Source organism: Mustelus asterias, chromosome 21 (genome assembly GCF_964213995.1).
Source record: "Mustelus asterias chromosome 21, sMusAst1.hap1.1, whole genome shotgun sequence".
Taxonomy (NCBI): Eukaryota; Metazoa; Chordata; class Chondrichthyes; order Carcharhiniformes; family Triakidae; genus Mustelus; species Mustelus asterias.
The window spans coordinates 70,130,603-70,156,509 of NC_135821.1; the positions used below are offsets into that span (position 1 = coordinate 70,130,603).

Sequence of the window (25,907 nt, forward strand, 5' to 3'; positions counted from 1 at the left end):
AACACAGGTTTATTCAAGGAGCTCGTCTGTACAGAGAAGAAACTGAAACTAAAAGCAAGAGCCTCAAACACCCCAATGACATCACCATATTGTGAGACCTGCTCTCATGCAATTACTTAATATAACATCCCACCCCCTTACTTATGTGGTCATGACAAATTACTACAAGTTATACAGGATCAATAACACTCCGACACAGTACTATGGCACCATTATTCATTATACACAGTCAATTAAAAAGTTATCAGGAGGACATCTATTCCTCTCTGGTCAAATATGACATTCTGGAATTTGGCTGTCTTTTACCCTGGAGGTTCGATTTGGAACTTCAGTATTCACTTCTTCACTTGGAACTAATTCTGCATCATTGTCACGTGGTATAGTAGCAGACACAATCATCAGGCAACTCGGATTCAACTAAGTCTTCCATAGTAGTATTCACAACACTAGGAACTAAAGAATTTGGTACTTCTAGAGAGGATTGAGAAATAATTTCAAGATGACAATAATTGATCAGCATGGCGAGCCAAACTCGCTCACCTTCAGTTTGAACCGTCTAAGAAAGTGGATCCGTTTATGTTAAAACTATGGCTGGTACACCCATTTCTCACTCGTGGCATAAATAACATTCTAACATTCAATCTCCTTATTGAAATGAGCATTGTTTTGCCCTCACCTCTCGGCTAGCAACTCGAGATTGATGTTGACGTTCTACTTTCTCTGAAGTTTCTGGATGTAATAAATCAAAAATAGTTCTTAACTTTTTCTTTAAGAGTAGTAATGCAGGTGAACTTTGGATAGTTGTACAAGTAATGTTTCTATAAGATGCCAAAAAGCTGTTCATATGACGTGATAAATTCCTGAAGTAAACAGTGAATCATTATTGCTAACAATCTGTTCCAGTTTATCAAATCTTGCAAAGTTTTTGTCAAATTTTTCAATGGTTTGTTCAGTTGTAGATCTCATAACTTCTGGCTATTTTCAATGTGCATCCATTATGACCAAGAACATGCAACTCAAACAGATCTGCAAAATCTACATATAATCATTGCCATAGCATTTTAGACCACACCCAAGGGTGTAAAGGAGACAACGGTGGTGCATTTCTTACTTGTGCACAGAATTGACACTGTCCCACTTTTTCTTCAATCTGAGCATCCAGACCTGGCCACCAAAAATAACCAAGTGCTAATTCCTTTATTCAGACTACACTAGGATGTCCTTCATGTAGTTGCTCAAGAACTCTTCCATGCAGACTAGGAGGAATAAACACTCAGATTCCTCATAATAGACACCCACCTTAGACAGACAGTCAACTCAAGCTTTGACACATATGGTTTAAAATCAGGATGCAGGTGATGCGTTGCAGTTATCGTTCCTTTCAATACCATATCCGTCACCTTCCCCATCACGGGAGCATTACTGGTACGTCTCTGAACTTGAGAAGCTGTCACAGGCAAATGATCTACTAGCGAAAAATAAAGAATATTAGCAAAACCAGTCGGTGGCATCTGCGCAATAGGTAAAGATAAGTGTGACAATGCATCAGCATTAGCATGGCACTCTGATGGATGATACTTTATATCACAGGTGTGCACAGACAAGATCGGTGACAATCTTCGTAACCGGCGAGCAGCTAATGACAGTATGCCTTTATAGAGCCCAAAAATAGTCATTAAGGGTTGATGGTCAATCAATAATGTGAAATGACAACGATACAGATGAAACCTTCACTCGTCCCAAAAATTATACTCAATGCTTCTTTGTCTCGCTGAGCAAAGTTAGATTCAAGGCTAGTCAGGGTACATGAAACAAAAGCTATTGGTCACTCTTCTCCCAAAGGCATGAGAAACAACCGCCCCTTATCCATAAGGTGAAACTTCGCAAAAAAGCAGTAATGGTAGCTTCAAATTAAAATGAACTGATGCTTTGCAGAAGTCTGAAGTATCCGTGACATCCTTGTATGCTTTCTCACATTTTGTTCAGTCCCATGACTGTTTCACACTAAGTTATGCAATGGCTTCAATAATGTAGCTAAATTAGAAATAAATTTGCCATAATAATTTACCAATCCTAGAAAGGACCTCAATTGCATCAAATTTGTTGGACGTGGTGCTTCTTAAATAGCGTCCATCCTCGAGGTGCTTGATGTAGACCTTCGCTATCAATAACATAACCCAGATACTGAATTGACTCCTGGGAAAACATCTCACTTTCTTGATACCAGACCGTGTGTTTGAAGATGTTCCAATGCTGCTTCCAAATTATCCAAGTGCTCTTGTTCCCTGGACTCTGTAATTAGCGTGTCATCCAGGGGGTAACATTGTGCAGGGAGACCGCTTCAAATCTGATCCATCGATCTTTGGAATAGGGCACACGCGGATGTTACTCCAAAAGGCAATTTATAACAAAAATACTTTAAATGAGCAACAGCGGTAAATAATGGTTGAGATTCAGCAGCTTTGTTCATCTCTAAATATACTTATGATCAATCTTTCTGAATTTATGCCCACCCAGCAAACAAATCTTCAATTAAAGGAAGCAGATGTTGATCAGCCCACAACACTGCTTTTATGATTGTTATAAGATCGCCACAAGTGTGATGGCCCAGTCACTCATTGCAACCAGTTAACAAGTCGTACAATTTTTACTTCGACTGTAGTCGCTTATGGTGCCGCTCTTGTTTTTGAGACTGTTTGGTTAATTATTAGACTTTATCTTGAATTTCACTTGAACTCCCTTCATTGAGCCCAGTGTCTCTTCGAATACACTTTTGTATTTATCCAGAAGGCGCTAAAGGACTGTTTTGACATTGACCAATCTGTTGGCAGCACTCCAGTTGAGTTTAATCTTCTCTAACCACAATCTCCCAAATACAGTTGGAAAATTACTAGAGACCACAGAGGCAGCTCCACTGTTTGTCCACTCACCTCTACGTTGACCATGATGTAATCTTTTAACGACATGATCTCTTCCATGTAAGTCCTTAAAATCACATCAGCTTGCTTTAAAGGAAGATGCTTCAGCTTTTGTTGGTATGTAGTCTCAGGAATTAAAGAAACAGCAGCACCATCCTAACTTTGGAATCACCCAAAATCAGTGAGATTCACCCTGTACAGATAAGATGTTCAGTTAGAGCTCTATATCATACTTCCAGACATTCCCTTCTACACAGTCCTAATTATTTCCTTCCATGTTGTAAATTCTTTTGTAGAATGCAATCTGTCTTCTTCTTGAAGGTATCCAGATTCTTCTTATGAATATTCTTCTCAGTGGAAGCTGGTCTAGCCCAATAAGCTTTTGCAATGTGATCCATTTTGCCACAATCTTGCATTGACTATCAATGCTCTAGCATTTATTCACTGAATGGCCCATTTTGACGCATTTGTGACATGCTTGTTCCTGTTTTGACTTCTTATGGGCAGTTCCCAACCTGTGGATCTTCGTCCCTGCACCAAATTGTTAAGTCTTTAGCAGCCAGCTCCATCAACATTGCAATTTCTGTTGCTGTCTTTAAAGTTAAAACAAGTTCAGTAGGCAATCTTCTTTGGACAGCCTCATTTTGGAGACCACAAGCAATCTGAGTATCTTCTCTCACCAAACTCAATGTTGTGCCAGCCTTTTTAAAGTTGCCACAAACCGAGCAATGCTTCACCTTCCACTTGATGCCTGTGGAACCTGAACTGCTCTGCGATGATCAATGGCTTTGGAGTAATGCTCTTCCAGGATCTCTGCCAAGCCATCATAGGTTGTTGTCCTTGACTTTGCTGGATAAACCAAACTCCAGAGAAAATTGCAAGTTTTACTATTGTACTGACAAAAACCGGTGCAAGCAACTCACTTACAATTTTATTTGCTTGTACTAAAATACTGAAAACACTGCGTTGGAACTCTGATTCATTTTCTTTGTTGAAAGGGCTCATGGATCCGAATGGACTTGCCATTTCTCTTGCAGGCGTGAGCAACTGGAGACTGCTCAGTATATTTTTTATTTACTTCCTTCCCAGTGTCCCCCTTTCTCTCCTGGAGACTGTTGACTTTATTTGTTTTTCAAATGAGCCCAGCCGTATGGTAAAGCATCCCTTCTTTTCAAATATGCCACGTACTGCCCGGAATCTCTGGTCTTGAAAACCCCCTATTTTAAAACCACACACAGCCTTTTTCTTACTTGGCCTTCCTTCACTGGCATTTTAATCCTGTTGTCGGTGCTCCCAGCCTCCTAACATTCAAGAGTGAGGACGCATAATTTCTTCCCCCCCCCCCTAGCTAGGATTTCTCCATAGAACAAAATCCAGACTTGTCGCCAATTTTCATTTTATAATGTGCTAACTATGTTAGGGGTTGTGGGTTTTACACAAAAAAAAGATGTGGTTTGCGCACACACACATTCAAATTAACAAAAGTTTATTCTTGGAACTCGGTACAAAGAAGAAACTGAAACTAAAAGCAGATGTCTCTGAAACACCCCAAATCCATGTGATCGGATCTTAAAGCAATCACACAATAACTTAAATGTATAACAAATGCTCACTTAACCTTTTCTGCTCCAAGAACACTTCCTATTTTCCTAGTTACATCACGTAACTGAACTCTTTCACCCCTGGTGTCTTTCTAGTAAATCTCCACTGCACCCTTTCCGATGTCTTGACATTCCTCCCAAAGTGTGGTGCTTGGAAGTGGCCTCCAGTTTGAAAAACAATTCTCTACAACCAGCCTCTGGCTTCTGTCAAGAGGCCAATTTTGTATCCATTTAGATACCTCACCCTGGATCTCGTGAGATTTAACCTTATGCAACAATCTACCGTGCGGTATCTTGTCAAAGGCCTTGCTAAAGTCCATGGAGACAACATCAACTGCACTGCCCTCATCTACCTTCTTGGTTACCCCTTCAAAAAACTCAATCAAATTTGAGAGACATGATTTTCCACTCACAAAGCCATGCTGACTATCCCTAATCAGTACTTGCGTCTCTAAATGCCTGTAGATCCTGTCTCTCAAAATACCTTCCAACAATTTACCCACCACAGATGTGAGGCTCACTGGCCTGTAGTTCCCAGGCTTTTCCCTGCAGGCCTTTTTAAACAAAGGCACATTTGCCACTCTCCAATCTTCAGACACCTCACCCGTGACAATCAATGATTCAAATACCTCGGCTAGGGGACCCACAATTTCCTCCCTAGCCCCCCACAATGTCCTGGGATACACTTCATCAGGTCCTGGGGATTTATCTACCTTGATGCGCTTTAAGACTTGCAGCACCTCCTTCTCTGTAATATGTACACTCCTCAATACATCACTATTTATTTCCCCAAGTTCCCTAACATCCATGCTTTTCTCAACAGTAAATACTGATGAGAAATTTTCATTTAGGATCTCACCTATCTCTTGTTACAGTACGAGAGGCCGCCATTTGGCCCATCTCCAAACAAGCATGATTTAGTGCTATTCCCCTGCACATTAATTGAATAGAATCAATCTAATGCCCTCTGATTGCCTCGATTGACCCTGCCTTCACAACACTTCCTCTTTCAGATCCTAAATACTCAATATGAAAAAGTTTTTATTCACATCACATTTGCTTCTTTTGCAAATCACTTTAATCACCCTTTCAAACATATCTTTGCATTATCTACGAGAGAAGGCACACAGAAGGTTCAGATTCAATACTAGAACAAAGAAGAAAATTACAGCACAGGAAGAGGCCCTTCAGCCCTCCAAGCCTGCACCAACCATGCTGCCTGACAAATAAATTCCCGACTTTGCCCATCTGTAAATTCTGTTCAACTAAAGTCATGATGGCAAGTTAGTATGTACATAGAATCAATATAATGCTGTCCCCAAGGGTGCTGTTAGTATAATCAGAAAGTTAAAAGTCCAAATTTGCACCCATTTCATGCAATAACAAATATACCAATGGAGTTAGGTCGTGTTTTGAGTCCCTCATACCTATGCCATAACTAGAAGCAGTGGCAAGCAAACTGAAGCCCACACAAATCCATTCTTTTACCACATCTGAAGATGGAACATGGTAGCAGTAGGTATCAAAAACATGAGATCCTCAATTATAATCAATGAAGGACTACAAGCTATGGAAACAAACCCTTCAACAAATTAATAATTTGTCGTTTCCTGAAACTGTGCAGCTTTATAAGCCAAACTATTATAGTTGCCTTGAGAACAACCAGCTTTAATGCATCAAAAATAAAAACAGCCAATACACTTCATATTCTAGAAACAGAAAAATAGAGCAGGAGGTGGCCATTCAAGCTTGATCCACCATTCACTATGGTCATGGCTGATCATCCAACTCAATAGCCTGATTCCACCTTCCCCCATATCCTTTGATCTCATTCACCCCAAGTGCTATATCTAACTGCTTCTTGAAAACATACAATGTTTTGGTCTCTACTTTGTGGTAGCAAATTCCACAGGCTGACCACTCTGGGTGAAGAAATTTCCGTTTACATCTCAGCAATAAATGATCTACCCGTATCTTTAGACTGCAACCCCTGGTACTGGACCGTAGACATCCCCCCACCCCCCTCCAATCAGGAACATCCTTCTTGCATCTTCTGAACCCCAGAGAATGCAAACCTAACCAACTCAATCATACATCAGTCCTGCCATCCCAGGAATCAGACTGGTAAACCTTTAAGCACTCCCTCTAGAGCAAGAGCATCCTTCCTCAGTTAAGGAGATCAACACTGCACAGAATATTCCAGATGTGGCCTCACCAAGGCCCTGTATAATTGCAGCAAGACATCCCTGCTCCTGCGCTCGAATCCTCACTACGAAGGCCAACATACCATTTACACTGCCTGCTGCACCTGCATGCTTACCTTCAATGACTGGTGTACAAGGACACTCAGGTCTTATTGCACATTCCGCTCTCCTAATTTATGGCCAGATATTAATTTGCCTTCCTGTTTTTGCTACTAAAGTGAATAACCTCACTAAACCTGGTGCTCCAACATTTGCGTCCTCCTTTGTGAAGACAGGACCAAAGTATTCAATAGGTCAGCCATGTCTTTGTTCCATTATAAATTCCCCATTTGTCTTCAATCTTTTTCTCCCCACATTCCCAATTTCATCACTCCCATAACTAACAGAACAAAAATAATTGGGCTTCTCCATTATACAGCAACATCCTGGAGGCAATCATTGGCCAGAAATTAAACCGGACCAGCTGTACAGATACTGTTACAAGAGCAAGTCAGAGGCTGGAAATTCTGTGGTGAATATCTCACCTCCTGACTCCCCAAAGCCTGTCCACCATGAAGGCACAAGTCAGGAGTGTAACAGGATGCTCTCCACTTGTGATGAGTATAGCTCCAACAGTTAAAAGGCTCGACACCATCCAGGACAAAAAAGCCAACTTGACTGCATCACATTCACACTCTCCACCTCCAAGATGAAGTGGCAGCAGTGTGTACCAGCTGCAAGATGCACTAACTCACCAAGGCTCCTTTGACAGCACTTTCCAAACCCAAGAGATACCCAGAAAGGCTTGTGTGAGGGGAATGAACAAGAGGGGCTTAAAAAGAGCTTTGGGTGGGAGTGGTGTGGGGGTGGGAGTGGGGTGGGGGTGGGACCTCAGATCATGGACTGACTGTATTCAGTGAGAAATCAGAGTGTCACATCAAAGGGAAACTGCTAACTGATTGGAGAGTACTTTTTAAAAAAACTCATACTACAATTTAAGTTTACTAGCAATAACGCTTATTGGGAGTAGGGATTGTGAACATAAATAATAAATTAATACATAATTCAGGTGGCAGGACAGGTAATGCTGTTCAATTGCAGAATGTGGGAGGTCCTGGACAACAGTGTGATCCCAAGGCAAATATATTTGGTGTGCCTGCAGCTTGAGCAGCATTGGCTCAGAGGCATTGAGCTGGAGGCTGAGCTGCACCAGGGAGGAGGAAAAGTCGCCCGAATACTTTGTTCTGGGCAACAGAGACACACCTTTTAGATGAGGCAGAGTTGGTCTAAGGTGGGGGACAGAGAGTGTGTAAATGTGAGTGAGGCAGATATGAGGAACGAGAATGTAGCAATGAAATTGGTTCAATGTGGGAACAAAACATCGGTAAAACCAGGAATGATATTCTGCTCTGAGAACTTGAAAAGCTAGGGCTCAAATGAAAACGTAGATCAAAAAGTAATCATCTCTGGATTGTTACCTGAGCCTCATGCCAACTGGCATACAGTAAAGCAGATTAGAGAACTGAATACATGCCTCAAAGGATGGTGTGGGAAGAGGGGACACCAGCATCAGTACTTGGAGAAGAATGAGTTATCCTGTTGGGATAGGCTCCACTTGAAATGGCTAGGGCCAGTGTCCTGTCCAATCATATAACCAGGGCTATGGAAAGGACATTCAAGAAATCCAAAGGTTGAGGCATTGGAACAGTATAATAACGCAAAGACAAGCAGAATGGCACAGGTAGGGACATAGAACATAGGACTTAGCAGTAGGCCATTCAGTCCTCCAAGTTTGCTCCACCATTCAATAAGATCATGGCTGATTTCGTTGTGATCTCAACGTCACTTTGTCTGCCCCCCAAAAATTGTACATCAATGAATAAAGGTCATTGCAGGAAATAGAAGGAAAAATAAACATTAAACGTTCTTTATCTGAATGCACAAAACATCTGCAATAAGATATATGAACTGGTGACACAGTTCATATATAAATGAATTAGATCTAATCGCCAATACAGAAAACGGTTACTAGGTGATCAAGGTTGGGAAATAAATACTAGGGTACACAATATTTTGGAAAGACAAACAGAATGCCATAGGAGGGGTGGCCCTGAAAGGAAGAGATGACACAAGGATGTTAGTGAGAAAGGATCTGGCCTCAGTTGAATCAGTATGGGTGGAAATTAGCAATAGCATGATTCAGAAAACACTAGTGGGAGTAGTTTATAAACCCCCCCCCCACGAACAAAGGCTATGCCATTGGGCAGAGCGTTAAACAAGAAATTACTGGAGCTTGCAACAAACGAAATGTAATAATTGTGGGGTCTTTATTCTTCATATAGACCAGAGCAATCAAATTGGCAAGAAGATGACTTTGTACAATGTTTGAGAGACTTTTTTTGGAAACACATGTTATGAAAACAACTAGGGATAAAGCTTTCTTGGATAGTGTTTTGGAATGAAACAGGGTTAATTGTCATAGTAAAACATCCACTGGGAAATAGTGATCCTAACATCACCAAATTCCATGTTAAGTTTGAAAGCTACATACTCCAATCACAAACAATAATCTTAAACTTAAAACCAATTACATTTGTGGCATTTTTAATCTGAGGATCGCCACACCTCAGGCAAGGAAGCAAGGTTGAGAAGGCAGGCTGTTCAGCCAACTGACTTCCCTTTCCTTTCAATGTCCACTTTGTCAATACCTTTAAGGATCTTATATACTTCAATCAAATCACCCACACTCTAAACTCCAGGGGAAACCAGTCCAGCCTTTCCAACCTATTCTCGTAAAACAACTTGCTCATTCCAGGTATCAATCTCAAATCTCCTCTGAACCACCTGTCAGGTATTTGGAGGAAATAATAACAAATGGGATTACTATCTCAATGGAAACAAATTAAAACATGCTACCGTGCAAAGGGACCTGGGAGTCCTTGTGCATGAGACGCAAAAGCCCAGTCTGCAGGTACAACAGGTGATCAAGAAGGCAAATGGGATGTTGGCCTATATCGCGAGGGGGATAGAATATAAAAGCAGGGATGTCTTGATGCACCTGTACAGGGCATTGGTGAGGCCGCAGCTGGAATACTGTGTGCAGTATTGGTCCCCTTATATGAGGAAGGATATATTGGCATTGGAGGGAGTGCAGAGAAGGTTCACCAGGTTGATACCGGAGATGAGGGGTTTGGATTATGAGGAGAGACTGAGGAGATTGGGTTTGTACTCGTTGGAGTTTAGAAGGATGAGGGGGGATCTTATGGAGACTTATAAGATAATGCGGGGGCTGGATAGGGTGGAGGCGGAGAGATTCTTTCCACTTAGTAAGGAAGTTAAAACTAGAGGACACAGCCTCAAAATAAAGGGGGGTCGGTTTAAGACAGAGTTGAGGAGGAACTTCTCCCAGAGGGTGGTGAATCTCTGGAATTCTCTGCCCACTGAGGTGGTGGAGGCTACCTCGCTGAATATGTTTAAAGCGCGGATGGATGGATTCCTGATCGGTAAGGGAATTAAGGGTTATGGGGATCAGGCGGGTAAGTGGTACTGATCCACGTCAGATCAGCCATGATCTTATTGAATGGCGGGGCAGGCTCGAGGGGCTAGATGGCCTACTCCTGCTCCTATTTCTTATGTTATGTTCTTATTTACATTCTTTCTTCAATAAGACGACCAAAGCTACACATGGTATTCAAAATGCAATCTCACCAACGCCCTGCATAACTGAAGCATAAAATCCTTATGTTTAATTCCTCTTGTAATAAAGACTAGCATTCCATTAGCCTTCTTGATTACATGCTGCACCTGCATACTAACTTCATGGTTCATACACAAGAATATCTCAATCTCTCTGCACCTCGGCATTCTGCAGTCGTTCTCCATTTAAATAATACTCTGGCTTTTTATTCTTGCTGCCAAAAAAAGTGAACAGCTTCACACTTTCCCATATTTTACTCCAGATTTTTGCCCACTCACTCAACCTATCTCCATTTGCAAACTCTATGCCCTCTTCACAACATGCCTTCCTACCTATCTTTGCGTCATCTTCAAATTTAGCTACCGTGTCTTCACTCCCCTCATCTAAGTCATTGATATAAACTGTAAAAAATTGAAGCCCCAGCAGACCTCTGTGGGACTCCACTCATCACATCTTGCCAATTAAACAAAGATCCATTGATACATACTTGGTTTTCTGCCAGTCAGCTAATCTTCAATCCAGACTAATATGGTACCCCCATGTTATGAACTTCTATTTTTTGCAATAACCTCGGATGTGGCACAAACGCTTTCAGGAAATCCAAGTCTGTCTACAGGTTCCCCTCTATCCACAGCACATCATTCCTTCAAAGAAATCTGGCAAATTTGTTAAACATGATTTATTTTTCATAAAACCATGCTAACTCTTCCCAATTACCCTGAGCTTGTCTAAGTGCCCAGCCATAACCTCTAACGATTCTAACACACTTCCCAACACAGAGGTCAAGTTAACTGGTCTATAATTTTCTGTTTTCTGCCTCCCTCCCTTCATGAAGAAGAGTCCAACACATCTATCTCATGAGCCACCTATTTTAAGACCCTATAACAAAATCCATCAGGACCTGGACTTGTCAGCCCGCAGCTCCATCAATTTGCTCAGTACTGCTTCCCTAATATTAAAGAAAATTCAAAATGTCCGACAAAAATACTTTTCATAGAAAAACAAAAACTCAGCAAGAAAGACCCACCCCTGGCTTAATCAGGAAGTTAAAGATAATATCAGAAGAGGAGGTTTACAATGTAAAACAGTGGAAAGTCTGAGGATTGGGAATGTTTTAGAAACCAGCAAAAAGTTGGAAAAGGGAAAAAAATAGAATGAATAAACTGGTCAGTAAATGTTGGTCCCTTAGAAGCAGAGACAGGAGAAATTACCATGGGGAAATGAAGAAAAGGCAGAGTCAGAGTCAGGACATCGTAAAGGTTTACAGCATAGAAACAGGCCCTTTGGGTCAACTTGTCCATGCTGCCCTTTTTTAACCCCTAAGCTAGTCCCAATAGCCTGCATTTGGCCCATATCCCTTTATACCCATTTTAGCCATGGAACTATCTAAACGCTTTTTAAAAGACAATTGTACCCGCCTCTATTACTACCTCTGGCAGCTTGTTCCAGACACTCACCACCCTCTGCGTGGAAAAAATTGCCCCTCTGGGACCCTTTTGTATCTCTTCCCTTAAACCTATGCCCTCTAGTTTTAATCTCCCCTACCTTTGGGAAAAGGTAGACTATCTAGCTGATCTATTAAAAGGTAGACTATCTAGCTGATCTATTCCCCTCATTATTTTATAGACCTCTATAAGATCACCCCTCAGCCTTCTACACTTCAGAGAAAAAAGTCCCAGTCTATCTAACCTCTCCTTATAACTCAAACCATCAAGTCCTGGTAGCATTCTAGTAAATCTCTTCTGCATTCTTTCTAGTTTAATAATACCCTTTTCATAATAGGGTGGCCAGAACTGCACACAGTATTCCAAGTGTGGCCTTACCAATGTCTTGTTCAGCTTCAACAAGACGTCCCAACTCCTGGATTCAATGTTCTGACCAATGAAATCAAGCATGCTGAATGCCTTCCTCATCACTCTGTCCACCTGTGACTCCACTTTCAAGGAGCTATGAACATGTACCCCTCGATCTCTTTGTTCTGTAACTCTCCCCACGCCCTACCATTAACTGAGTAAGTCCTGCCCTGGTTCAATCTACCAAAATGCATCACCTCGCATTTATCTAAATTAAACTCCATCTGCCATTCGTCAGCCCACTGGCCCAATCGATCAAGATCTCGTTGCAATCCGAGATAACCTTCTTCACTGTCCACTATGCCACCAATCTTGGTGTCATCTGCAAACTTACTAACCATGCCTCCTATATTCTCATCCAAATCATTAATATAAATGACAAATAACAGTGAACCCAGCACCGATCACTGAGACACGTCACAGGTCTCCAGTTTGAAAAACAGTCCTCCACAACCACCCTCTGGCTTCTGTCATCAAGAAGTTTAACAACACCAGGTTAAAGTCCAACAGGTTTATTTGGTAGCAAAAGCCACACAAGCTTTCGGAGCTCTAAGCCCCTTCTTCAGGTGAGTGGGAATTCTGTTCACAAACAGAGCATATAAAGACACAGACTCAATTTACATGAATAATGGTTGGAATGCGAATACTTACAACTAATCAAGTCTTTAAGAAACAAAACAATGTGAGTGGAGAGAGCATCAAGACAGGCTATTTGAGAAATTGAGTCTGTGTCTTTATATGCTCTGTTTGTGAACAGAATTCCCACTCACCTGAAGAAGGGGCTTAGAGCTCCGAAAGCTTGTGTGGCTTTTGCTACCAAATAAACCTGTTGGACTTTAACCTGGTGTTGTTAAACTTCTTACTGTGTTTACCCCAGTCCAACGCCGGCATCTCCACATTCTGTCATCAAGCCAATTTAGCTACCTCACCCTGGATCCCGTGAGATTTAACCTTATGCAACAACCTACCATGCAGTATCTTGTTAAAGGCCTTGCTAAAGTCCATATAGACAACATCAACTGCACTGCCCTCATCTACCTTCTTGGTTACCCCTTCAAAAAACTCAATCAAATTTGAGACACATGATTTTCCACACAAAGCCATGCTGACTGTCCCTAACCGGTCCTTGCGTCTTTATATGCCTATAGATCCTGTCTCTCAGAATATCTTCCAACAACTTACCCACCACAGATGTGAGGCACTGATCAAATTTTTGTCTGTCTTCACAGTGAAAGAAAATTCTCATACTAGAAACAGACCTCTAAAGATTGAGGAAATTAAAATATCAGCAGAGAAACAGAATTCGTACATGTTAAGAGTCTAAAATCCGACAATTCTCAGGACGATGGTTCAGTGTTCTAAAAGAAATAGCTGCAGAGATAATGGAAGTGCTGGCTACAATTTTGCACAACTCCTTGGGTTTGGGAACAGTCCCATTACATTGGAAGTTGGCAAGAAAGGAGAGAAAATAGGAAACCACAGGCCAATTAGCCTAACATAAGTTGTTGGAAAATTGCTGGAAATTATTAAGGAAGTCTCAACAAGCACTTTGAAAAACATTGCATGATCAGATCAAGTCAACATGGATTTACTGAAGGGAAATCTTGTTTGACAAATTTACTGGGGTTTTTTTGAGGATGTTTATTAGGGAGGTGAAGGGGAACCAGCAAGATGTAGCATGCCTAGATTTCCAAAAAGGAGTCAATAAGGTGCCATAGAAAGGCTATGAGGCACTTGGGGCTAATATATTACCATGTTTAGAGAATTGGTTAATAGATGCAAAGCAGCGTAGGGATAAAAAATGCTTTATCCAAGTTGGCAGGCAGTGAATAGTGGAGTGCCGCAAGGATCAGTGCTAGGCCTCAGCTATTTATAATCTATATCCATGATTTGAATAAAGAGACAGCCATGAATGTTTCCTGATGATACCAAACTCCATATCCAGGATCAACCTAGTGGACTGTCTCCAATGCCAGTATATCCTTCCTTGGTTAAGGGGATCAAAACTTCAGTATTCCAAGCATGGTCTAACTAATGCCTTGTATAGTTTTAGCAAGACTTCCCTAGTTTTATACTCCATTCCCTCTGAAGTAAAGGCCAACATTCCATTTTCCTTCCTATTACCTGCTGAACCTGCATGCTGGCCTTTTCAATATATGAGGACTTCAAAATCCCTCTGTGCTGCAGCTTTCCGCAGTCTTTCTCCAATTAAATAATGTTCAATTTTTCCGACCGAATTGCATAACTTCACATTTTATCTACATTATACTCTGCCAATTTTTGCCCACATCAGCTAAAACACAGGGGCAATATCTCACGTTGAGACACCAATCATTTAAGACTGAGATAAGGAGAAATTACTTTACTCAAAATTTTGTGAGGAATTATCTGTCCAAGAGGGCTATGGATGGTCAATCGTTGAATACATATAAAGGTGGGGTTGATTGAGTTTCAGTCTTTTGAGGAATTAAGGGGTACGGGGAGTGGGCAAAAAAATGGAATTGATGCCCAAGATCGATCATGATCACACTGAATGGTGGATCAGACTACTTGGTCTATTCCTGCTCCAAATTCTTGTGTTATTTTGTAAACATAAAATCTCTACCATCTAGATGGACAAGGGCAGCAGATGCATGGGAACACCATCACTTGCAAGTTCCCCTCCAAGTCACACACCAACCCAAATTGGGATTATATTGCCATATTTCCCTACTGTCGTTGGGTCAAAACCCTGCAACTCACTTCCTGAAAGCATTGTGGATGTTCCTACACCGCATGGACTGCAGCGGTTCAAGGGCAATTAGGAATGGGCAATAAATACTGACCAAGCAAACACCCACTCCACTTGAATTATTTTTTTTTTAGAAAGTTTAGAATGTTTTCAGCTAACATCAATTTTGGAAAGGCAGTTTTACAATTACACAACCAAGTTTTTTTCATGGGTCAAATAAGTGTTACGATTTCACAGGTAAATTAAAATCTTACTGACAACATGAACACGCCATTAGTTAGAAATTAAACCAAGTTTGAGATCACGCTCCAGTCTCAACCAGTCATGATATCCTTCCAAACATCCTGAGAGCTGTTTGCTTGAGTTTTAAAATACTGTAGATGATTATCATTGCCTAACTAGGCAGATAGAGATTTAACAAAGCATCCGCTTATCAAATGAGCTAGATACAATTCAATGTCAGGATTTATCGTCCAATTGAAGTGGTTAGCATGAGAATAGAAATTAGGAAAATGGTTACCTTTAGCGTCAATTTTTCCAGACCCCAATTGGTGACCCTCCCATTTATACAAGTCCTGTGGGCAATTAATCCAATTTCCCCATTAACCTACAATGGCTCCCTTCCCTTCTCAAATATTAAGTTTAAAATCCTCACCCTCTCCCCAACCTCTCTCAACTTAATTTCTCCCACCCTATTTCTCCAACCTCTTCTAGTCTTGTATCCTTTCTAGCACCCTTTGACTCTGGCCTGTCATGCAGCATTCTTTTCACCCCATCAATGGAGAGAGCCTTCAGCAACCTCACACCTATTCTTTGGATCTCCCTCTGCCTCTTCATACCTTCAAAACTCATGTTTTTCACCAAGCTCCCAGTCACCCCTCCTAATCTCCCAAAAGATGGCCATGAGTCTGTTTCCTTCCCTCCATCTTTCTTCTCTTCCAATTATTTCCTATGTGCAAATCAAACACTCAAGCCTGGAAATACTGTGATGGCCTAAAAGATGTGCACATTCAAGTCAGAGATCCACAGATTTGTAGATAACAAGGGGATTGAGGGATATGGGGATCGGACAAGATAGTGGAATTGAGGTAAATCAGCGTATATTAAATGGTGGCACAGGCTCAAATAGTCCACTCTTACTTCCATTTCATATGTTAAAAGCTGTTCCAAGTCATATTTTATTATTCCTTCATGGGATGTGAGCATTTCTGGAAGGTTTGTTGCCCACCGCTAATCATCTTTGAGAAGGCGGTGGTGAGCCGCCATCTTAATCTGCTGCAGTCCATCTAGTGTAGGTACACTCAGCGCTGTTAGGAATTTGCAGGTTTTTGGCTCAACAGTGAAGGAATAGAAATATAATTCAGTCAGGATAACATGCTTGGAAGGAGGTCTGTCTTGAGCCAATCTCAACTGGAACAATAGATTGCTTGTGGACCAGGGTGTTATCTGGCTCTCATCCAGTGACTTCATTTATGGATTGGCAAAATTCCACATTCTGGGCATCTAAAAAATTAGAGCAGTCAAATGACAAAATGGGATTGGATAAATTGAGTGAAGGATTGAAGCAGCGGGTACTGGTTAGATGCGTTAGGAAGCAGGGGAAAGGAAGAGGAACAAAGTGCCAAGTGAAGGTCTCCTCAGATTGGTAATGGGACCTCCACTTCTAGCTATCAACATCATGGAAGGTTTGTTGCCCACCGCTAATCATCTTTGAGAAGGCGGTGGTGAGCCGCCATCTTAAACTGCTGCAGTCCATCTAGTGTAGGTACACTCGGCCCAACTTGTCCATGCCGCCCTCTTTTTCAAACCCCTAAGCTAATCCCAATTGCCTGCATTTGGCCCATATCCCTCTATACCCATCTCACCCATGTAACTGTCTAAATGCTTTTTAAAAGACAAAATTGTACTCGCCTCTACTACCACCTCTGGCAGCTTGTTCCAGACACTCGCCACCCTCTGTGCGAAAAAATTGCCTCTTTTGTATCTCTCCCCTCAAACCTATGCCCTCTGGTTTTAGACACCCCTACCTTTGGGAAAAGATATTGACTATCAAGCAGATCTGTGCACTTCATTATTTTATAGACATCTATAAGATCACCCTTCAGCCTTCTACGCTCCAGAGAAAAAAGTCCAGTCTATCCAGTCTCCCCTTATAACTCAAAACATCAAGTCCAGGTAGCATCCTAGTAAATCTTTTCTGCACTCTTTCTAGTTTAATAATGTCCTTTCTATAGTAGGGTGACTAGAACTGTACACAGTGACAACTAAACTTAAAGAGACAAGTGTAAGACTATACACAGGAAGACAATATAAATATATATACCATGAATGGTGTCAAGATAGCCAAGGATGAAGTTGAGATGCTCAGTTTCAGCACACTCAATGCTCAGCATGTTGAACTGCTGCATGCCAGCAATTAAAGCAGACAATGATAAGAGTTAAAACAATAGAACACCATCAGTACACAGTACACTGCTCTAGTCAAATCAAGACTATTACTGGACAGGAATCCAGATCTGGTGGCAGTCCAAAGGAGAGCTGCAAAGACTAATCCCTAATATCAGACTGCTGTCTCATGAAGAAACAAAGCTGGTTCAGTAGATTCAGCCTTGAAAAGTTGAAAAGAGGGGAGAATATGCAATAGTAATGCTTATAGGAACATTGAAAAAACTGTTTCAAACAAAAGCCTGACTGTAGGACAAGGTGACGGTGGATTAAATGGGTGAAAAAACAAATTTAGCAACACTGTCAGGAGGTTTTCACACCAGTCACAAAAATGGAAGGAAGAGCAAAGAAAAAGTTAATTTACGGATGTTTAGTGGGTGGGGGGGGGATTATTTGGCTATTCTGGGTGAATAAACTATGATCAGTTGCTTGGTTTCCTTAGTCTTCAAGCTTTTCAAAACAGTTTTGAATGTCCATTTTAAATCTTCATTTATTTTTTATGCTACACATGCCATCAGAAAGAGCCAGAGAGATAAAAGATGTATTCATGTACTTTATTGATTATAGCAGGATTTGATAAGATGAAATATGAAGAACTGACGAAATCGTTAGAGTCTCTTGACCTTGATGGTAAAGATCTTGGAGTGATACGAATTTTATTGGGAACAAACCACACATGAAAGTAGAGAACAATCTAAGCAATTTCGGGAAGATTGAGAGTGTCAGACAGGGGTGTTATCTCCTCAGATTTATTCAGTTTGTACAAGGAAAATATTCTGAGATTGAAGACTTTCCTGGATTATTAGTTGGAGGTTACAATTTAATAAAATAAGATACGTCAATGACATAATTCTTATTGCAGACTGAGAAACTGCAAAAGATGATGGATAAAGTAGTAAAAGTGAGGAGGGCTCAACATAATTTGTAAGAAAACAAAATGTCTAATAACGTAAAGAAAACCGTACTAGAGCGTAAGATCAGTGAAAAATGAAAATGTTACACATTGTTCCTTAGGAAATATGTTAACAACAAAGTACGACCGATGAAATATGAAGGATTGGGATGGCCAAAGGTGCCAAAGAATTGTGGTTTTTAAGGTGCATAATGAAGATAGCTTGGACAAGTCACTCAGCCAATGAAGAGGTGTGAATAAAATCTGAGACAACAAAAAATTCAACTGACCAAGATCAGGAAGAGACAGCAGGAATTTCATGGGTACTAATAAGAAATTGAGATTTAGAAAGTCTGATGCGAATGGGAAAGATCAACGATGGAAAATATTGAGGTAGACAAAGAACGACTTTCCTAACAAACTGAATGCATGTACCACCAGATATTCCATACCTCCAGGGCAAGATTAACATGGAGGTCCAAGGTTAACAACACCCTCTTTGGGAATAGCACCTGGAGAGAGAGATGAATGGCCTTCCTTGTGCATCTGACAATTACTGCTGGTAAATGCATGTGTAAAGAAATTAGGTGAGGATGTAATCAAAGAGGCTCAATCTTGCTATGATGTCCACTTTCCCAGCTCATCTCCAAAGAATGACTTCCTGGAAAATATGCTGTAAGGCAGCCCATGTGAGCTTGTCTGTACCCCAGTGGAATTTAGTGCCTTGGTGTGGGAATAGACACTGTTCATACCCATGTCTAAATGGATGGAATGGCTGCCAAGTCCAACACTGCGCTGTTCTCATCCAGACACCTGCACTTTCAGATGAGATGAAACAGATCAGGATGAGGAATCCTGACCACGGAGATGGAGTCAGCTCAGTACAAACTGGGAAATTGAGCCTCTCACCTTCCTGGAATCAAACCTAGGACACTCCTGCTCACTGGATAAACTTACTACAATGAGGAATCAGCAGGTTCAGACGGTTGCGGGCTCAACTGTAATTTGTCTCTTATTTTATATCTGTCTTCGAACCAAACAATCCTCTTCACTTAACTATATCAATTAACTTCTGACAATTAAATGACAAGTGCCATATGTTGCCACAAGAGACCTAATATACATGCGCTCAGTGAAGCATTACCTACTCAATGTTGCATAGTAAAAATTCCCCTCTGTTGGGAAAAGGAAAAGTACTTCCTAAGAGAATTATTTCTATTTAAGGTAGTCCCAACAAATGCTACACAAGGTGAGTTCATATTGCAAACAGGAAAATTTAGTTGTGTTTACATGAGGGACTCTAATATTTGCACAGTTGTTATTTTAAACAGTCATTAAACAAACCCTTGAAGGTCTGTCTACCTTGATAAGGTGGTAATTTTTCATAACTGCCCACATTATAGACATTTTTCTGACTATATATCTTTTTCTACCTATCATCCATGTTACAATTTATTCCTGCCTGTATATAAAATCTGCAAGTTTACCACCATGCCCAAAGTCTCTCTAATCGTTAGTATGTCATTTCAAAGCAAAACAAGTATCGCTTGCTTTAGTATCACTGACAACAACCAGATGTCCGAAACAGCCAGCAGCAAAGATAACACTTGCCAGACTCACTAAAGCCAACCACCTGTCTCAGTGAGTCAGACATTTTTACTTGTGTCGCCTTTGGCGGCGTCCATTAAGAGCCACCATGGCAATATAACTTGCACTTATATAGCACCTTCAAAGTACTTGCAAGGCACTTCACAGAAACATCAAACATTAGATGCTGAACCATGGAAGAAGCTATTAGGATGGGCTTCAAATGATGGCCAGAGAAAGGGATGAGGTTGGTGGTCATGGACTAGAATCTGTGGCAGGAACTTAAGGCAGTGGCTTTGGTCTTCCTAGTAATTAGTTGAAGAAACTTCTGCTCATCCAGCAAAGGATGTCAGACAGGCAGCATGACAAGTCAAAGACAGTAGCGGGGCAGTGGTGAGGTAGAGCTGGATGTCATCAGCAAATATGTGGAACATAAAATTGTGCTTTTGGTCGATGTTACCAATATTTCAAAAAGTACAATTTAAAAGCAGATTGAGAGATATAGATCCTGGAGCAACTTTCAATGCAAAGTCTAAAAACGGAACACCCAAATACATCCCAGCACCATGCATTACATTGAGCATGAACATCTAATCCACAACACTTCTGTCCAACTACTTCTCTTCCAATGCACTGTAATACATGACACCAGCATGATACTATTTGCATTTTGTCAACATTAACATTCCAAGAAACCGCACAGGACACACTAGCACAATTCGCGCAGCAGTTCATACTGACTTAAGCAGAACAACTTTTAGGGGTGCTGGACGTTGGGATGCTGGGGCACATTTCTGACCAGTTCAAACTCCAGATGATGATCAAGTTTGGTCTTTCATCAAAACTGTCATCAGAACAGATACACATGCAAAGTTCATTAAATTTTAACTCCCTTAAATCATATTGTACACCGCAAAATATATTCCACTCAAGCATTACAACTTGCATCTTACTAAGAGCCATATTTAATCCATAACAGGAGGCACAGTGGCTAGCACTGCTGCTTCACAGCACCAGGGACCCAGGTTCAATTCTGGTCTCGGATCCTGTCCGTGTGGAGTTTGCACATTCTCCTCGTGTGTGCATGGGTTTCCTCTGGGTGGCCCAATTTCCTCCCACAATCCAAATGTGCGGGTTAGGTTGATTGGTCATGATAAATTGCCACTTAGTGTCGGGGGATTAGGAGGGTAAATGTGAGGTAACAGGGATAGGACAGGACATGGGTGGGATTGCTGTCGGTGCAGGCTCGATGGGCCAAATGGCCTCCTTCCACACTGCAGATTCTATGATAAAACAGTTTCAGATTTTCTTAATGTCTCGAGATCAATATATTTCTACATAGATAAGAGCTAAAAACACCCAACTTGTGACAGATGTTGAAAATACTCAGCAGTTCAGGCTGCATCCGTGGAGAGAAACAGAATTAATTTCAGATCTATGACCCATCATCTCTCCCTCCACAGATGCTGCCTGACCTGGAGTATTTCTGGCATTTTCTGTTTTCTTTTCAGAAGAAGGCCGATCAACCCCCATGATCCTATTGAATGGCAGAGCAGGCTCAAGGGGCCAAATGGCCTACTCCTGTTCCTATTTCTTATGGTCTTATTTCCAGCATCCACAGCATTGCACTTTTTGATTAACTATCAGTTGTCTGGTTTGCTTATTAGTAGAAGTGGAACATACATACCTGAATGAAACCCTGCAGTTTAAAAATCAATGGATCAGGTGAGCCATGTTAGTTGCACAAATTCCCTTTTGAAGGTGGTAATGGGAAGAGTGGACAAGATGATTATAGTTCAAACATCCAAACAAACATGACCTTGGCAGCAGTACAATATTTTCATGAACCAGAGTATCATGCACATCACAAAATGCCAATTACCCCTCAATACGTTTGATATTTCAAACTTTCACCGCAGACGAGATCAGATCTTGTGTAACACTTCCCTTGTGACCTCAGTAAATTCTGAATTCTAGAGCTCCCAGGAGTAGAGCGAACAATTCCCTTCATATCAGAGTGAAATCTTAAAACATTCCATTGTCAGAATTCGGCACAAAGTGTTTACTTTCCAGGACTGCTCCCGACTCACTTAAAAGCATAAATTAGGATAAAACAATAGCGATTAAGATGCACAGAGAAATGTGTCATCCAGCATTTGGAATTCTGTAGCACTCAATTAACTCTCAGTTTCTACATTCATTACATGTGCATAAATATCCAGTGCTAGTATGACAATGCTTTGCACGCGTAGGTTAAAATGAGGTAAAGTCTAAGCAGCAATACAATAACTTCCCATTTCTACCAGTCATGAGGATGGATGTGGTTTACACTGAACCAAATTCAGTGTTGCATCCATCATTAATTTACAAACTACAGAGAACTCAAACATCCATTAGGTGTAAGATGTCAGGAGAGAGATTACAAACCACAGAATAAAACAATAAAAATGGCACTGGTAAATAAATGTTAAGATTAGACAAACAATCAGTCCTATCTCAAGCAACCAATTAAACCTTAGAATACTTTTTATTTAAAGATGAAATTACCATTTAAGAACCCATTTATTTTCATGTGCTTTACAAAATCTTGCAACGTTTCTAAATAAACGAGCCCAACACATGGGTGAACTGCGATATATACACAACCAATGGAATTAAACACCATTACTCTATAAACAAACTACTGCAGCTACTTCATTTTTCAGAGCGATGCCTTAAAATTCAGGGGTTTTCTTTCACTTCACTGGAGACCAACTTTTCAAAAGTTCAATTATGCAAAACAAAATCCACAAAACTTTCAAAGGATTTGGAGCATGGAGGGGGTGGTGGACAGGGTCGATCCCAAAACAGACTGCGGTCGAAGAAAGGGTAAAAAAAAACCCATCCAATCAGTCACTGCAGCACCACTGGATCTCCTTGCATGATCTTATAAAATGCTCATCTCCACCAACTGAAAAAAAAGATTGGAGATTGCGCCCTTTTCTTGGAAGGACAATAATTCAGGGAGAGAGAGAGAAAGAGAGACTGGATGGTTTGTCGCCTTCCTTTTTTCCCCCTGTTGAGGGGTTGGAGAGGTTGCTCAGTCGGGCAGGCTATTGTTCGGGGCTGAAGCAACACTTGGAGGGGAGGGGGGGGGGGAGAGAGAGAACACGTTTAACTCTTAGAGAGACTGGATGGAGTGTGGAGGCTGAGGGAAAAAAGGAAAACAAGCGCTGCCTTTAACGGTTAACTTTTGAAGTGAGGTGATTATACTCTCTGAGAAGCTAATGGGAATAATGAGGCAGGGAGGGAGGTGGAGGTAGTGGTGCAGATTTGTCCCCCCCACCCCCGGGCCCAGGGGGAGGGGGAGAGAGAGAGAGGCTGCTGGAGTAGATGCCCTCAGTCCCTCCCTCCCTCTCCGAGCCTCCCAACAAAACACCGCCCCCCTCCCCTCACAATCAAAACCATTCCCGCTGCCGCTCCAAGAGCCCAGGGCCCACCTCGCAGAAAAGCTGGCAGTACTGCGCCGAAGACTCCTCGGAGCGGCCTCGCCTCCGCAGCTCGGCCTGGGCTCTCCGCAGCCGCTCGGTGAAAGGCTCGGGGGCCTGCTCGCTCTCGCCGTCCGCCATCTTCGCTCTCCTCTATTGCGCGTAGACACCGGTCACGTGAGCCCTCCCCCCGAACCCCGCCTCCTTCCCCTCCGCGCCGAGATCCCCGCCCCCTTTGTGACGTCGACGCTCACGTAGCGGCGCGCCCGGCCTCCGCGCGCCTTCTTATGACGTCACGTGACCCTTCACCCCCTCCTTCTCTCTCTCTCTAGGCCCGTGACACCCCCAGCTGTTTACATAACACATCACACCATTCAATATTACTCAATATTGTAGCAATAATATTACTCAATATCACTCAATATTACCATTCAATATTACTCAATATTATTACTCAATATCACTCAATATTACCATTCAATATTACTCAATATTGTAGCAATAATATTACTCAATATCACTCAATATTACCATTCAATATTACTCAATATTATTACTCAATATCACTCAATATTACCATTCAATATTACTCAATATTATTACTCAATATCACTCAATATTACCATTCAATATTACTCAATATTGTAGCAATAATATTACTCAATATCACTCAATATTACCATTCAATATTACTCAATATTATTACTCAATATCACTCAATATTACCATTCAATATTACTCAATATTATTACTCAATATCACTCAATATTACCATTCAATATTACTTAATATTATTACTCAATATTACTCAATATTACCATTCAATATTACTCAATATTATCACTCAATATTACCATTCAATATTACTCAATATTATTACTCAATATTACCATTCAATATTACTCAACATTATATCAATATTATTACTCAACATGACTCAATATTATCATTCAATATTACTCAATATTATTACTCAATATTACTCAATATTACCATTCAATATTACTCAATATTATCACTCAATATTACCATTCAATATTACTCAATATTATTATTCAATATTACTATTCAATATTACTCAACATTATATCAATATTATTACTCAATATTATATCAATATTATTACTCAACATTACTCAATATTATAATTCAATATTACTCAATATTATTATTCAATATTACTCAATATTACCATTCAATATTACTCAATATTATCACTCAATGTTACCATTCAATATTACTCAATATTATTACTCAATATTACCATTCAATATTACTCAACATTATATCAATATTATTACTCAATATTATATCAATATTATTACTCAACATTACTCAATATTATCATTCAATATTACTCAATATTATTACTCAATATTAATATTACCATTCAATATTACTCAATATTATTACTCAGTATTACTCAATATTACCATTCAATATTACTCAACATGATATCAATATTATTACTCAATATCACTCAATAGTACCATTCAATATTACTCAATATTGTATCAATATTATTACTCAACATTACTCAATATTACCATTCAATATTACTCAATATTATTATTCAATATTACTCAATATTACCATTCAATGTTACTCAACATTGTATCAATATTATTACTCAATATCACTCAATAGTACCATTCAATATTACTCAATATTATATCAATATTATTACTCAACATTACTCAATATTACCATTCAATATTACTCAATATTATTACTCAATATTACTCAATATTACCATTCAATATTACTCAATATTATTATTCAATATTACTCAATATTACCATTCAATGTTACTCAACATTGTATCAATATTATTACTCAATATCACTCAATATTACCATTCAATATTACTCAATATTATTACTCAATATTACTCAATATTGCCATTCACTATTATCCAATATTATCATTCATAACATAAGAACATAAGAACTAGGAACAGGAGTAGGCCATCTGGCCCCTCGAGCCTGCTCCGCCGTTCAATAAGATCATGGCTGATCTTTCCATGGACTCAGCTCCACTTACCCATCCACTCACCATAACCCTTAATTCCTTTACTGTTCAAAAATTTATCTATCCTTGGCTTAAAAACATTCAATGAGGTAGCCTCAACTGCTTCACTGGACAGGGAATTCCACAGATTCACAACCCTTTGTGTGAAGAAGTTCCTCCTCAACTCAATCCTAAATCTGCTTCCCCTTATTTTGAAGCTATGCCCCCTAGTTCTAGTTTCACCCGCCAGTGGAAACAACTTCCCTGTTTCTATGTTATCTATTCCCTTCATAGTCTTATATGTTTCTATAAGATCTCCCCTCATTCTTCTGAATTCCAGTGAGTATAGCCCCAGTCTACTCAGTCTCTCCTCATAAGCCAACACTCTCAACTCCGGAATCAACCTAGTGAATCTCCTCTGCACCCACTCCAGTGCCAGTATATCCTTTCTCAAGTAAGGAGACCAAAATTGTACACAGTACTCCAGGTGTGGCCTCACCAGCACCTTATACAGCTGCAACAT

General features: G+C 40.5%; 1 protein-coding gene across 1 annotated transcript in view; it reads right to left on the reverse strand.

Moving 5' to 3' along the window:
* Nucleotides 1–23,587, reverse strand: part of rlf (RLF zinc finger) — a 68,061-nt gene extending 44,474 nt beyond the window's left edge. Inside the window, exon 1 of the mRNA XM_078238150.1 lies at nucleotides 23,387–23,587. Coding sequence (XP_078094276.1) covers nucleotides 23,387–23,515 — 129 coding nt within the window. The 5' untranslated portion in view covers nucleotides 23,516–23,587. The remainder of the gene's footprint in view (nucleotides 1–23,386) is intronic.
* Nucleotides 23,588–25,907: the final 2,320 nt, after the last annotated feature.